This window comes from Anser brachyrhynchus (genome assembly GCF_964034855.1).
Source record: "Anser brachyrhynchus genome assembly, chromosome: 10".
Taxonomy (NCBI): Eukaryota; Metazoa; Chordata; class Aves; order Anseriformes; family Anatidae; genus Anser; species Anser brachyrhynchus.
In genome coordinates this window covers 11,534,152-11,547,989 of record NC_137705.1, presented here as the reverse complement: position 1 = coordinate 11,547,989, position 13,838 = coordinate 11,534,152, and the positions used below count along the sequence as shown (strand labels likewise).

The window sequence follows — 13,838 nt, the reverse complement described above, 5'->3', positions numbered from 1 at the left end:
AGACTCGGAGGCTGCTCTGTGCATCGCAGGCCCGTGGCTTTGTCCCTCGGGAGAGGCACGCCGGGCTGGCGCGCTCACGCTGCTGGGCTGCTTCTATAGGCAGCCGCGGAGGCACGTGCCCTGGAAATTGCAGATGGATTCGTAGGCACACACTCGCACCTCTGCGTTGCCTGAGCGGAGGGGCACATGCAGTCAGCCTCCCACAACATAAAGGTTTCCAATAAAGCTGAAACACAGAGGTATTGTTTGTCCAATCGCTGGCAAATGCACAGAGCCATTGTGTGGGTCCTGAAAGCCTTGGCGCTTTATTCTCCGCAGACTGAATGGCAGCCGCGGGTAATAATAACACAAGATTAAAAAAGCCAACATTATAGGGGCATTTACAACCCGCTGAGAGAGTGAAATCTCAGCAAGGCTGAGCCGCGTCTCTAGTGATCTACGTTTTTACCACTTGATAAGGAAATGATGGGCAGCTCGGGTGAAATGGCCACCGCGGAGCGGATGAAAGGGGAGCGGGTTGTCTGCTCAAACGCCGTGCTAAGAGCGGGACAAATGGAGCAGCTCTCTGCAAATCGAGGGACCGGCCTGTCCCCCGCGTGCTGGGTGGGCCGGGGTGTGTGCGTGTGCATTTATTTGCATGCCTGCCTTTCCTTCGTGGGGTGAAAAGCAAAGGCTGGCTGGCAGCACCGGGGCTGGGCTCGGTTTGTGCAGTTCAGAGCCTGGTGCCTGCGGGCTCTTGGTCGGCATCGTCCGGGGATGGTGCTTTGGCAGCTGGGAGTAGATCCGCTGAAGGCTGTTGGTGTGTGAGAATATAGCTGTTGACCGATCGTGGTAAGAGACGGTGGGATTAGCCTTCCTCCTGCAGGAGCAGCCAGTCTTCTCTGTTAACTTCAATTCTCCGACACAATAAATACTGAGCTTTCTGAGTGTAAGCCTCAGTTTTCAGTCAGGCAGCAGTGACACCCACCTTCCACAAGTTAAGCTCAGCTGACTGATACCATCTAACATGTGGAATTTAATTATTTTCAAAACAAACATGCCTAGAAACCCACCCTGCCTGTGGGGAAAAAAAGAAAACCCGCACATTTTAACGGGCAGTTTCTTATATTAAAAGTCAAGCCTTTAATTCAGTGTTGGTTCTAGCAATTCTTTAACTCAAGTGTCTTACAAAGCTTTTTGTGTACATATATCAATCTGAACAGCTCTGAAAGACCCAGCTTCCCTCAGCACACACGTGGAAGTTGTGTTCGGTAAACCAGAGGCAGAGGACCAGCCTGTAGGAGCATCCTCTCCAGAAATGCCTAGGCTGCAGAGTAGCGATGAGGTATCAATGCCAGCTCTAACCGTGCCAGCTTGGTGTCACCAGCAGGCTAACTCTGGCAGTGCAGAGCTGTTGGAACGTGTGCTCACCTTTTCAGATGGATTTTGGAGCTGCCTGCTGCTCAGCAGGGCTCATGGATGTGACCTTGGTCTTTGGTACTACCGATGGAGTGAGCGAAATGGCGGTAGGTATTTTACGGCTTGATGTAATAAAACACTTTTTAATAAGAATGTTTGCCTACCTGGCTAGGGCAGCTATGGTTGATGACTGCAGTTTTCGTTTCTAAAAGCATTCTCTTCTGTTCATGTTTCTTGCTTTGCCTTGTGCCAGGCAGGGCGGCATGGAAGTTGCTGGGATCTGGGATTACCGAATGCTGTTTCTTGTGTGGGCACGGTGGGGATTCAGCAAGCCAGCCTACTTCACAGAGTCCTTGACTTGGATTAATGAATCTGTCCCTGCCTCTGTTTCCCCCAAAGTAATGTGAAGGTACTTAGGTCACAGGGATTTGTGAGTTTCTTTTTATATTGGCTATTTTGGGGGGGGATGCAGTTCAGCTCGGAGGGCTCTGCAGAAAGGTGGAAGGCTTGAGGTGGTTCTGTTCTAATCCTGCTGGCAGAAAATTGGCAAATTCCTGCTTTAAATCTCTTTAAACACAAAATGTAAATACCCTTTGATCGCAGGGCATTTTTTTCCCTTCTCTCTTTTTGTCCTGTTTATCTCCTTTTACTTCCTTTGTTTCATTTTGTTTTTAATTTTCTTTTAAACATGACTTCTCTTAAGCTCTGAACCGTTCAGGTTGGGACCTGAGAGTTGCGCTGCGCTGGCACAGACCCGTGGAAGAAAGCTGTGGGCTTTTTGTTTCCACAGGTTGCAAGTATGAACTGAAACGCATGTTAATGGTAAGGCCTTTGTGGGAAGAGGGTGTAAAGAGGTGTTGAGTGACACTAGAAAAGAATGGCCTAGGAGGTGGGAAGAGAGGATGGAGCTAAAACTAAATGTGATGCTTGCTTTTTGCCAAATCCTTTGCAGCAGAAGTATGGACATATTCCCAGCTGACAGCTCCTCATCTCTCTTTCCCCCTCCCTTTTCTCTCTTCCCCCTCTGGGGCTACTCTTTTAGGATGAGTTAGTTCCAAGCAGACAATACTTTTCTAGCAGATAAATCGACACCTAAGCAGCTGTGCCGGTATCTATCATGAACAGACATGCTGCACGGTGAGGGAAGTTACAGGATGGGACCAGCATCATTTGTCATAAAGGGAAAAAAAATAAAAATTCTCCCCCTCCACTCGAGCGGTGTCCAGAAGACAAGCAAGCAGAACACTCAGAAACTGTCATTTTCTTGTCCAGTTCCTTAATACGTTGTAAAAAGCTCCACTGAAACATTCCACCTCAGGTCCTGTTTGTAAAGGATGTGTTTGAGACAGATGGAAGCAGGTCTCTGTCCTGACGCAGATGCAGGACTATAAATCTGGAGTGGAGAAGATGGGGAGATAATTATTTAGGAGGCTTTTGTGTTTTTTTTCCAGCATCTGGCACCCTACCAGGGCACCTTCTGAGGAGGGAAAGGGGCAGGCAGGAGCTAGAGAAACGCTGAGCTTGTTTATCACTTGGGAAAGGATTTTGATGTTGAAAGAAGGATTTGGGATTCATGTGTGGGGAGACGTTGATTGGGAAATAAAGACGCGTCTCCCAGCGTTCGCCATTCTCCCTTTGTTTGCTCAGATCCGTGCGTAAGGTCGCGGGGCATCTTATCTGCACTCCTCTTAATTGCGTTGGCGTTGTGGGACGCTGGTGGGCAGTTGCTCAGAGCAAATCCATCCTGCAGAAATTGTGACGGGGATGGTTCCTGCGCTCAAGGCTTCGTGCGTGCTGCTGCCGGGTGTGCCTGTGGTTGGGCACCCGCGTGTAATTGCGCGTCTGCATGTCTCCACGGCCCTTAAATCTGTCCGCATCCTCCGCGGTCCTGTTCACACGCCGTGCCCAGCAGAGCGCCTGCCTGCCTGGCCCGCGGATCCTCTGCCCTGTGCCCTGGCAGCAGGGATGGCTTCCGCACGTCTGGGCTCCTTGGTGTTCTAAAATGGGGAGTGGCAGGGTGAAATATTTCGGGTTTATTGAGTGACTTCTGATATCTCTGTCTCAGAGGTGTGGTTGAGTCATTTGGCTGTCTCAGTGCAGCTCGTTAACATCCCAGAACGTCTCTTGTTTTTCTCCCTGGTTGCCTGAGCTTGGTGCAGGATTGTCAAATTGGTGCAGGCCAAACAACCAGACTTCTCTTCCTTGGGATCTAAGCAGATCTTGCAGCTCCTGCAACCAGGTATTTCAAGATATTTAAAGATTGCCAAGAGTTAGACATGTAATTAATTCTTAAAAGTCTGATACTCGGATAGCACAAACGCCCAGTCAGCAACACTCAGCTGGTTGCAGTGGTGAGTCAAGGGGGCTGATTCTGCTCAAAAGTATTTCAGTTCCTGGTTTTGTACCTGGGCAGTTGAGGAAGGCTCCCTCTACATTTATTTATTTAATTAATTTGCCTGTAGTCTCTTTACTGTGACCCAAAACCACGCAGAAGCTGTAACCCACAGCGATGCGCCAACAGGTGTGTGAAGTCGCAGTCCTCCCCCTGCTCCATCACAGCTGATTTTTGTCTCTTCTGCCAGAAGAAAAGGAGAGCGACATCTACACCCGTACGGGCGAGATGAATACGGCTATCACACAAATAAAATTACTGGCTGCCGAATAGCAACAGTTTAATGAAAATGTGAACTGTTAAACAAATAAAGCCAGTCAAGCTCATAATACTTCTGCGTGGAATTTCACTGTATCGCTGAGCAGAAATAGAATTAGACACAGAAAAAGGGCATCGGCAGAAGTCATCTCTGCCTGCCTCGCCGTGCTTGCTATATGAAACTGGAGTAGACAGCGGTGAGTGGATGTGGACTTGCTCCCCTTGACATGGAGAGGAAATCTCTTCATCCAGTGCAGGAATCTTCTAAAGGAAGGTGGAAAGGGACAAGTTACAAGCACTAGATTTCCTCTGAAACCTCAATGCAAATTGTACAGAGGGGATGGATCCCTTAAAGGTGTGATTGTCTTTCATTTCCCATTTCTTTAGCATCTTCTGCTCGTGTTATTGCACAGTTGTGTGGTTGGTAAGTAGCACTGCTCTTATCTACAAGAAGGGAGACTCAGATGGGGATTTACCTACAGCTGCTGGGAGAAGTCTGACAGCAGAGCCCAGGACTCCCGCTCACGCCCTCCGGGCAGAGTTTACCTCGTTGTAGCTCAAGGGACAACTGCAAGGTTTGGTGGCACTCACAAGTGGCAGGTGAAATCCCCGGGAGGAGAACTGAACGAACACTCGAGTTCCCATCGAGGAGGCGCAGTGCCATGCTGAGGGCTGTGAGCTGTTTTCAGCAGCTTTGTGCCTTGGCCCAAGGACTGGCCTGGCCTGTGCTTTCGTGTTCATGAAAATCCCCAGGGATAAGACGTGCTCAGTGGAACCAGTGCAAGGTGGCAGGCTGTTCCAGGGTGAGATCTGGAAATGCAAAACGCAGCACGTGAAGCTGAGATCAGCTTGTGAAGTTCCAGCAGTGAAGGAGCTGCTGTAGCTGCCTCCAAACCAAAAGCCATCCTCTTCTCCCAAGTGGTGTATTCCGTGTGACAAGTGAGGGGCAGGAGACGAGGGGGGTGAACCCTAGGAGTTCAACCAGGGTTGCTCTTTCTGTCTCCATCTCTCTCTTTTCTTTTTCTTTTTTTCCCTCTTGCCCTGGAGGCATTTCTTCGCAAGAAATCATGTCTGAGCTGGGCTTGGTCTCAGACTTGCACAGAGTCACCAGTGTGTTGAAGATGTATAGTGTCTGGGGCACACGAAGCTTTAATGCACTCTGGAATTAGAGATGTTGTTGTATGAGTTTATGTTCAAAGTGTATTTATTTTTCTGGGTGACCTTGTGAAATTTCCTTGCACCAGATCTGTATCTTGCTGTCCTGCTGCCTTCACCTCATTTGTTTTCTTGTGTGTGTTACCGACATCCAGTGAAGTGTAATTTGTTTGAGAAGTGGTACTCATAACAAGGATCCTGCTAGTAATCCCTGCTTTGAGTCCCTGTGTACACAATGTTCCAGGAGTAATTAAAGTCACAAACTTCAATCTTGAGGGGTGCACGGGGGAAACCTGTCCTGAAATGAGGCTTGGCGTATCCGACTTCTATACTTCCAAGGCTCTTTGGAAGGATTTGCTATTTTTGTTCTAGGACTGAAGTAGATAAAAGTCTGACATCCTGAATTTACACATCCTAACAACAGTGTTCATCAGTCAGTGTTGTTACCGTATCCTTTCTCTACACTTTCTCTCTATTAATTTTCCTCAGTAGTCTGCAGGGATCATTTGCTAGCTTGATTCAAATTCCTGCACTTTCCTGGCACCTTGTTTTGTACATCTTGCATCATGTACTTTCCATTTCTGTGATTCATTTAATCTGAAGCACTGGAATGGCTTTGCAGGTATTTATTGCATCTCTTTCTTCCCCCTGATAGGAGGTAACAGGTCATTTATACAACTTAATCCAAAGTCTCTTGGTTTCTGGGATTATTTGTTTTCCTTTTATTTTCCCCCTGGTTATCCTGGGGCCTGGTGGCAAGAGCAGGAATGAGTACAGGGAAGGTGCCTTTTTTGTGTATGCTGTTTCATTATGTTTTGCTCAGGGCACGGCTTGGCAGCTCCGCAGGTAAACTCCTGCAGCCAATTGTCCCCAGCCACGACGCTACTGTTGCCTGTCCTTAATTTTTGGATACGTCGGGCTTAGGGTTTGAAATAACGAAATTCTGTTGCATCAGTGAGTGGTTTTCCATTCCTTTTGGCTCTGGAAACGGATATTCACAGTTGGGTGAAGTTCATTTTAATTCTTACAAAACCAGAGCTGAATTTGTACAAGTTCCCGTTGTTCCGCTTTGGAAACGCGCTCCGCGTCCTGGAGCCCTTCCTCCCTCCCGGGGACTAATCCACGAGCTTGCAAAACGCGAGGGGTGCCTCCAGCTGTGGAGCAGAGGGGTGCCCAGGGTTATCTCCCTTTCCCCGTGCATTCCTGTCTCTCGGCTTGTTGCAGAAGTGCGGCATTGTGCTGGCAGCGTGTGCCTTCTGATGGGGTTAGATAGCGGGATGTAATTACCACCCCCGAGGCAGAATCATTATGCCGGCTGTAAAGAGAGAGGGTCGCAGTCCTAAAGGGAAATGATTTTAAAGCAATCTTGACCAATTCTATTGGAGGCATTTCAGACCACTTAAAACTCAGCCAGTCCTTCACGGCACTTGTGATACGTTCTCTTTATGTGGCGAGAGGCGATGGGACTAACACTCGTCGAGGGATAAAGGAAATCTGATAAACTGCAGCACCGGCTTGGGCAAGCGGGGCGTGCTGCCGCGGGGGAGAGGCGCAGACGGTGCCCAGCCTCGATTGTTATTGTTCTTGATACTGATTTGGAAAAATGCTAGGCACTCGCAGAAGCAAGACGGTACTCGTGCAGTCTGCCACCCCGGGCTCCCCGTGCTGCACGAGCTGTCCCCGTGCCCCGAGGCCGGGCTCCTGCAGGTGGGAGCGGGTCGCTCCCGCTTCCCGAGCAGGCGGCTGTGCGCGCCGGTCCTGTCCCGAGATCAAAGCCAAGCTGCTCGCGCGTGTGCTGCTGGTTTGCCTCAGACGTTCAGGCTTCAAACGTGCCCTGAGTTACGAGGCAAATGAGGTCAGGGGTTGTTCAGTAGCAAATACCGCTTCGTGTTTTCGTGGAAGGCAGAGTTCAGCATCCTTCGGCACGCGGTGGAGCTGCGGGCAGCGGCAGGCGGAGGAGAGATGCTGTGGCTGAGCCGATGGCCGTGGCAGTCAGCAGCTGCACATCTTTCGGAGGCGCATGGGCAGGCCTGCTGGGATCAGCCCGGCCCTGAAAAGCAGGCACCGCTCCGCAGAAGTGATTTTCTTAATTTCAGCTCTTTACGGAGGCTGGATAGCCAGGGCTGTGTGGGTTAGCCAAGCTCTGAGCCAGTACCCAGGAGAGCAAGAACAACTAGCAGTGAAATGCTCCATGTCTGATTTTCATCCTTTGAGCTCCTGTGTAATTTTATTGGAAAACAAAAATTGTTTAAATAATGGAACAGACCCAATGAAATTGTGCAGCGATGCAGAAGGGGCAAGGAAGGGTTATTTCCCTTCTTGCCGTTACTTTTCTCCTCCTGCCTCGCCTCCCAAACATGAGTGGAATCTGCATGGCAGGCGCCGGCAACATCAGCCCGGCCCAGTGGCTTTTCTTAACGGTGAGAACGAGATTAAATGCAATTAACATCGATCGAACAAAAACCCGTCCTCAGTTTGTACGCTGATTAATTAACAGCCATCCTTTCAGTAGTGACCCTCCGCAGAAGGGTGTTTGTTCCTCCTGGCCCCGCTATTTTCCAGCACATGTCCAAAATCAAAAGAGCCGAGCGTTGCCTTCCCCGCTCCCCGCCGCGACGGCCGGGGCTCGCGGCTCAGCGGGGAGGTGCAGCCCCCAGCTGGGCTGATTTTTCCTGCAGCCTGGTGACTGCCGAGCTGCTCAGTCGGTGGCAAAACATTTCCTGTTAAGCAAGGCTAATGACGGGAGCTCTCTCCGAGTTAGAACAATGATCAGAACAATCGGCTGGAGGAAATCGATGTTATAATGCATGAACAAACAGGTGAGTCTCAGAACAGCCAGAGATGAGCCGTGCTAGTAAATAACTTGCGATGCCAGCAGTGCGGAGCGATGGGAGGCGTCAGGGCAGAGCAAAGCAAACAGCGTGGTGGCTCTCCTGAGTCAAGAGAGAACGAGGAGCGGGGAGGCGACCAGAAAAGCTGTTTCTCTTTCTCGCGCTCTGTTTGTGGGGTGTGTGGACCGGGGGACTTCCACGTGAAGGCACTCTCTGGGGCGTTCTGACAGCGCGTCCTGCAAGCGTCTTGGAAGGCGCCTTCGCCGCCGGTAGGCTGGCTTTGAAGGCACCATCTGGGGAAGTAGCCAAGAAGTCATCGGGTGAACTTCTCTGCTTTGCAAAGCTATTAACACCAGCACAGAGGAGAGGGAAGACAAAACTCTCTTCATAGCTTTTTGAATTAATGCTTTTTGTTGCTGCCAGGCATGCTGCTGCCCCTTCGTATTCCAAACCCAAGGACAGCAAGTGTTGGGCTCCTGAAGGATGAGGGAGACAGAGCGGCTTTTCTGTGCGATAGCTATATGGCATGGAAGTGCTGGGATCCATTAGTCAGCACAGCTGCTCTGCAAAATAGCCAATACCCTGCGTGTAACAGAACAAATTGCACATAACCAAAAAATACCTACAGCATACATCACAACAAAGTGACTCAAATGTCCCTTGCAATGCGTCGGGGTGCTAATAGCCGCACAACAAATGCCTTCCCCAGCTGAAAGGCCTTGAACACCCGCCTTAGGGCAGGTGAGGATTGTTGTAGTTTGTTAGCGCCTCTTCCCAGACTAACAGAGGTGCAGAAGTGGGGCGGTCGTGTTCCTGAAGTCGTGTGCCAACAGGTATTCTGGTTTTGAGAAAGCTGCCTGCGCATGGTGGAGAGCTAGGAACTACGGAGATTAATTTCTACTTTGTCACTGACACTCCGAGTGCACGGCGTCATTTATCATGGGGATCTGCCTTCTGATTTCCTCGTAGCTACGCAGAGCCCATATGTGCGAGCGCCCTGGTGTGACTGCTTGAAGGAACGTTAGAACAAAGGTACGGTATTCGCTGGAGGAGACCTGCAGGGTTTGCCCCTGTGAGACTGAAGGCTGGGTAAATAAATACATCTTTGCACAGCTGAGGCTTGGCAAACAGCATCCTTGGCGAACCCAGGGGGAGGAATTTCTTCAAGGCCTGGCTTTTGGGGAGGAAGGTTCCTCCTCGAGGCTGAGAGCCGAGGCGCAGGGCAAGGCAGCGGGAGGCGGAGAGGACGCTGGGCAGCCCGAGCTCTGGTGCTGGGATGTCGCTGACAGCAAAGGAGGAGGAACACGAGAGTGGTGCACTGAAAAATCTTCTCGCTGAGGCTCACTGGCCCTGAGGCCGCTGCTCTCCCATATGGGAGAAGGACGGTGCTGGGCTTTGACTGGGCTCCCTTCTCAGCGGGGTGGAACGTGGAGCAGATGTGCCTTCTGAGCTTGACCCTTCCTCCTCACTCAGCTGGAACCAGCACTGGAAAGCTACCGGCTTCCCTGCAGCTGCTGCGAAGCGGCGGCTGTGTGAGCTGAGCAGCAAGCCAGCTCTGACCGCGGTCAGTTCAAAACCAGGGTCTCAGAGGGCTGGAAGAGTGTGGATTGGTGCCTCGGGTTCCTGCTTGCCAGGAGAGGCGTGGAGGAGGTCGCTGCCTGGCCTCCAGCTGGACTGGCTCTCGGGGCTGAGCAGCTTGCCATGCCTGTTTTCCTGCAGCCACAGCTGCGACGAATTGCCTCGAACCCCTTTGTATGGACACAGTTCTTGTGCGTAGAGGCGCTGGAGTTCCTCACGCCTGGAACCTGGTCTCTGCCTGGTGTTGCATTGGCAGTGGCATCAAAAATAATCTGTCCGCCCTGTGCAAGAAGGGCAGCGTCCCCTCTCATCAGTGAGCGCAGTGCACTCTCCAAGGCTTTCTGAGACTGCAGCAGAGACAGCTACCTGCCAGCTGTGGGGCAGCTCCGTCGTGATGCATCTCTCAACTTCAGGCTGAGCCTCAACTTGATTAATTGGGAGCATCCCGTCGTGTGAGAACAGCTCTTGGTTGCAAGCTGCCTGGGCTTGCTGCACATGCAACTTGGCTGGTGCATACCTAAAGATAAGGGCATGTAGTAGGGGAAAGGCTTCTCCTTCCCTTTCTGGGCTCCTCCTGCCCAAGGTAAGTGTTGTGACAGTCCATTGGCATCTTGCATGGAGGGTTCCAGGTTGGAAGGGAACCAAGGGGTGCCGAATCTGTCAGCATGGCTGCAGAGCTAGCTGGAAATGAAACGCTGGTGTAAACGGCTGGCTTAGCGAAGAGTTGGTCTAGACTTGGAGATGTGGCGTCCTTCCATGCTATTACGCAGCGTGCGAGGCATGAAATCAACACCACCGTGCATTTAAGTAGTTAGCCACAGGTTTATGAACTGATGGCCCGGGAACAGTGAAAACAATTACGTGCATATGGTAGCGAGCATATTCTTATACGATGTGCTAACAGACCACAAGGCCTTCAGAGCTTCCTCTGTGCAGCGTGCAGCAGCTGTGCGACACTCGGCGGTGGCTGGCAGAGGAGACCTCTGGTCTCTGCCTCTGGCCCCCACGTTGTTAGCTCATACTGGTGCCTGCCCTGCCCAGAACGGGCAAGAACGGGCCCCTGCCAGGCAGGATGGCAGTGGTCTACATGAGCTTGGCAAATGGTGTGAGATCTGGGTTGGCATCTGAGCCGAAAAGTCCGAAACAGCTGGGAAGTCACCCCCTGTGCAGTGCGTGGTGCGCTGGGAGCGCTCCAGTTCCCGAGAAATGCCAACCGCCCCGAGCACTCTGTGCCCTGAGGAGGGAAGGGAAATTCATCAGTCACTCCATCCAGCGCAGGTTGGACTTTGAGGCAGTTGGGTCTGGCCGCTACTGGGAGCAGCGTGGGCTGATTGACGGTATCGTTACCTGCATCCTTCGTTCACAGAAACTTCCCTTGGTGCGAGCTGCACGGCAGGAAATTGGTGTCTCGCCTGTCTGGCATCTCATCAGCTCTGGGTCCAGCGCTCACTGTGCGAAAGGTTTTCAGAAAGCTTAGTCATCCAAAGTGAGACGGAGCCTGGTGTTTCTGCAGGAGGAGTGTTTGTGAGCCTCCAGCTGGACGTGTCCCCAGTACGTGGATGGGCTGGGCTGGAAAGAATTGATTGAGGTTAAGTGCTGGCTCTTTGCGTTTTCTCCTGAAACAAGTACAAGAATGTAGTTATGATTAAGAACATGAAATTGCGTAACTGTGCTTTTTTTTTTTTAAAGAAAATTACTTGAAAGAAAAGGCTTTAGTGCCTTCTATAAGGGTTAGCGGCAGAGTGGCCACATCAGTGGCTTTGTCACAAAATGTAGCGTTCCTTGACACTTAACTGAAGTGTTACAGTGTGAATGCAGCAAATTACCGTATTGCAAAATTGATTGTGAGTTGTTGCTGCTTTGCTCATTACAATTTGTGTGAATGCTGTTGGAGTTTTTAAAATGTATTGCTCTGTGCAAAACTTTTAAGTCAGTAATGATGAGAAAAATTACCTGGGAAATTAGAGTCAGTCAAGTAATATTGATGGTTCGTTTGTCAGATTTCTGGATAAGCTTTGTCTAAATAATTTGGCAAACAATTTTCTCTTAATTCTCAAATCCTTTGAAGCTTTTCCAGTTCATTGTTGTTAGAGACAGGGCTGTCTTTGGAGATGCATGGTCAATGTAGGCTGAATACGCTGACTTCGCAGGTGTAAGGCACTGAATATCAGCCTGCTGTGCAGAAGTAGCCTAGATGACACCCTCACCTTCTGATAGATATTGCCGAGTGTGGTAGCAGCATTAATCTGTGATGGTCTCCGTTCTGGTTCACTTTCAAGGAAGCACAGCCTCTTTCCTAAGAAAGCCTTGTTACACAAGGAGTAGAACGAGCACCAGTCCAGCCCTAGGCAGCTGGGTGACGAAATCACATGCAGCTAACTCTGTGGTCATCTGTCTGTAGCTGGCTTTAGCAAGGTGCTGTGAATGTGGGTAAGTACTCTCTGCTCTGTCTTCCATTTTGGAGGCGTACCTAGCCAGAGCGTGAGAAGAAGGCAGCAAGCTGATGGGATCACCCTCTGCGATTCTCCTGTTTGTGTCGCTACCACGACCACCAGCAGGTCGTTGTTACAAAGGAGTCGGTGCTGCCCCATGAGAGCTGACTACCTGGGGTTTGAGGTAGGGTCCACTGTCGATACCACAGACCCCCAGTGGGGAGAGGCGTTACAGCTGATGCCACGTGTGTGCTCGTCCACAGGTGATGGTGCTATTGGATTGATTTCTTTGAATTTTTAGGAGTGAGAAGATAAAATAGGAAGAGACCATAGCTAGCTCTGCAACCTCCATCTTAAAAGGTCTACAGCCTCTTGCTCCTACCCCCAGAAAGTCCACAGCTCATGAACAGATACCTGCAGGATCTGAGGAGTTATCACTTACAACAGAGGCGATTGCTGTGAGGACAAAGCAGACATGAGTTTACTTTGAATTTTCGAAGGGTTTGGGTCTTAAGAAGAAGACTCTCAGTAGGGTAGTCTCTGGGTCCCTCTTTTCTGGTCCCGCTCCAAGTGTTGGGATGAGAGGTGTGTGCGTGTTTGGCAGCAGCTAATCAAAGTGCTCCCCTGTCCTGCTGAGGCCGGGACTTAGAGCTATGCTTACTCCTCCTGGTTAGCCGAGTCTGTGGCCTTTCCTGCTGTAGGCCATCAGATTTATAAGTCCTAAGCATTTACAACTGACCATATATTCTAGTTCACAGGATCAGTCTTGCCTTTGATATCATGACCTGCTCTCTTGCTTCTACAGTCCTCTGTCCCCCTGAGTGTCTTATTGTGCTTTGCAGAAGGCAATACCTGGTAAATTTTCTGAGGGATTCTCTGTAGTCTCACCCCAGCCAGCATCGCTCCTTTGTTCCTGAAAGAAGCAGTCCAAGGTCAACAGCCGCATAGCTAACCTGCTGCCTTTTCCTTTGTCTCCTTTTCCTTCCAGGAGCTGTTAGTTAACTCTGGATAAACGTCAGCCGCCAAAGAGCAGAGGACAGGGACCACAGACGCCTTTGGAAGGCCCAGCACCCTTCTGGATAGACGCTGACCAAAACCGGTGCCTTCTGCCCTTCGCGGTCCAAGACAACGACGTGATTCCTCTTCTAATTGCCTGCATGTATTGGGCTCGGTGGATGCTTCTGGAGTTGGGAGGAGGGTCCTGGGAGAGGGGAACACTATTGCTTCCTTTTTTTATTGTAATACAATGCAAAAAGCTGTCTTGACCCCAGCACAGCTTATAGCTTGGAGGTTTGCCCCGCACAGGCCTAGTTCACCCTGTGCTAGCTTTTGTTTCACCAACCCGTGTCTGAGTTTCAAGAGCTGTTATCTTTGTCCATTTGCTCCAGAAAAAGGGGTCTGAAATACTTGGAAATAACCCTGACTAGCCTGTTGGGATTAACTGTTCCTAGCATGCTCCCACTGGTTACACCAGCAGGCTTGTTTCTTCCCTTCTAAAGTTCCCTCCTAAACAATAAAGTGTTTAATGGTCACTGCGTGCTGTGAGATGCTTTCAGTCCCATGAGTTTGCAGATTGCCATTTTCTGCCTCCTACCTGTGCCAACAAAAACTCCCACCAAGTGTGGGGAATAGAACTATTTCCAGTCGTAGTTTATAAATCACAGAACTCGTTCATTTTGGTCTCAGGCTGAATGAATTTGGCTTATTTGAAAGTACTTGGAAGAGTGCAAAGTCCTGGCTGGTGTTGGTGAATCATACTGAAAAACCCTTTTCCTGCTGAATGCAGAGCCCTAG

The 13,838-nt window shown here is 50.4% G+C and overlaps 1 protein-coding gene across 2 annotated transcripts in view; it reads left to right on the top strand.

The window, feature by feature from the left end:
• CHCHD6 (coiled-coil-helix-coiled-coil-helix domain containing 6) overlaps positions 1–13,576 on the top strand; it is a 110,650-nt gene extending 97,074 nt beyond the window's left edge. For both annotated transcript variants that reach the window (XM_080605977.1, XM_080605978.1), the window contains one exon: positions 13,033–13,576. In XM_080605977.1, coding sequence (XP_080462103.1) covers positions 13,033–13,056 — 24 coding nt within the window. In that variant the 3' untranslated portion in view covers positions 13,057–13,576. The remainder of the gene's footprint in view (positions 1–13,032) is intronic.
• Positions 13,577–13,838: the final 262 nt, after the last annotated feature.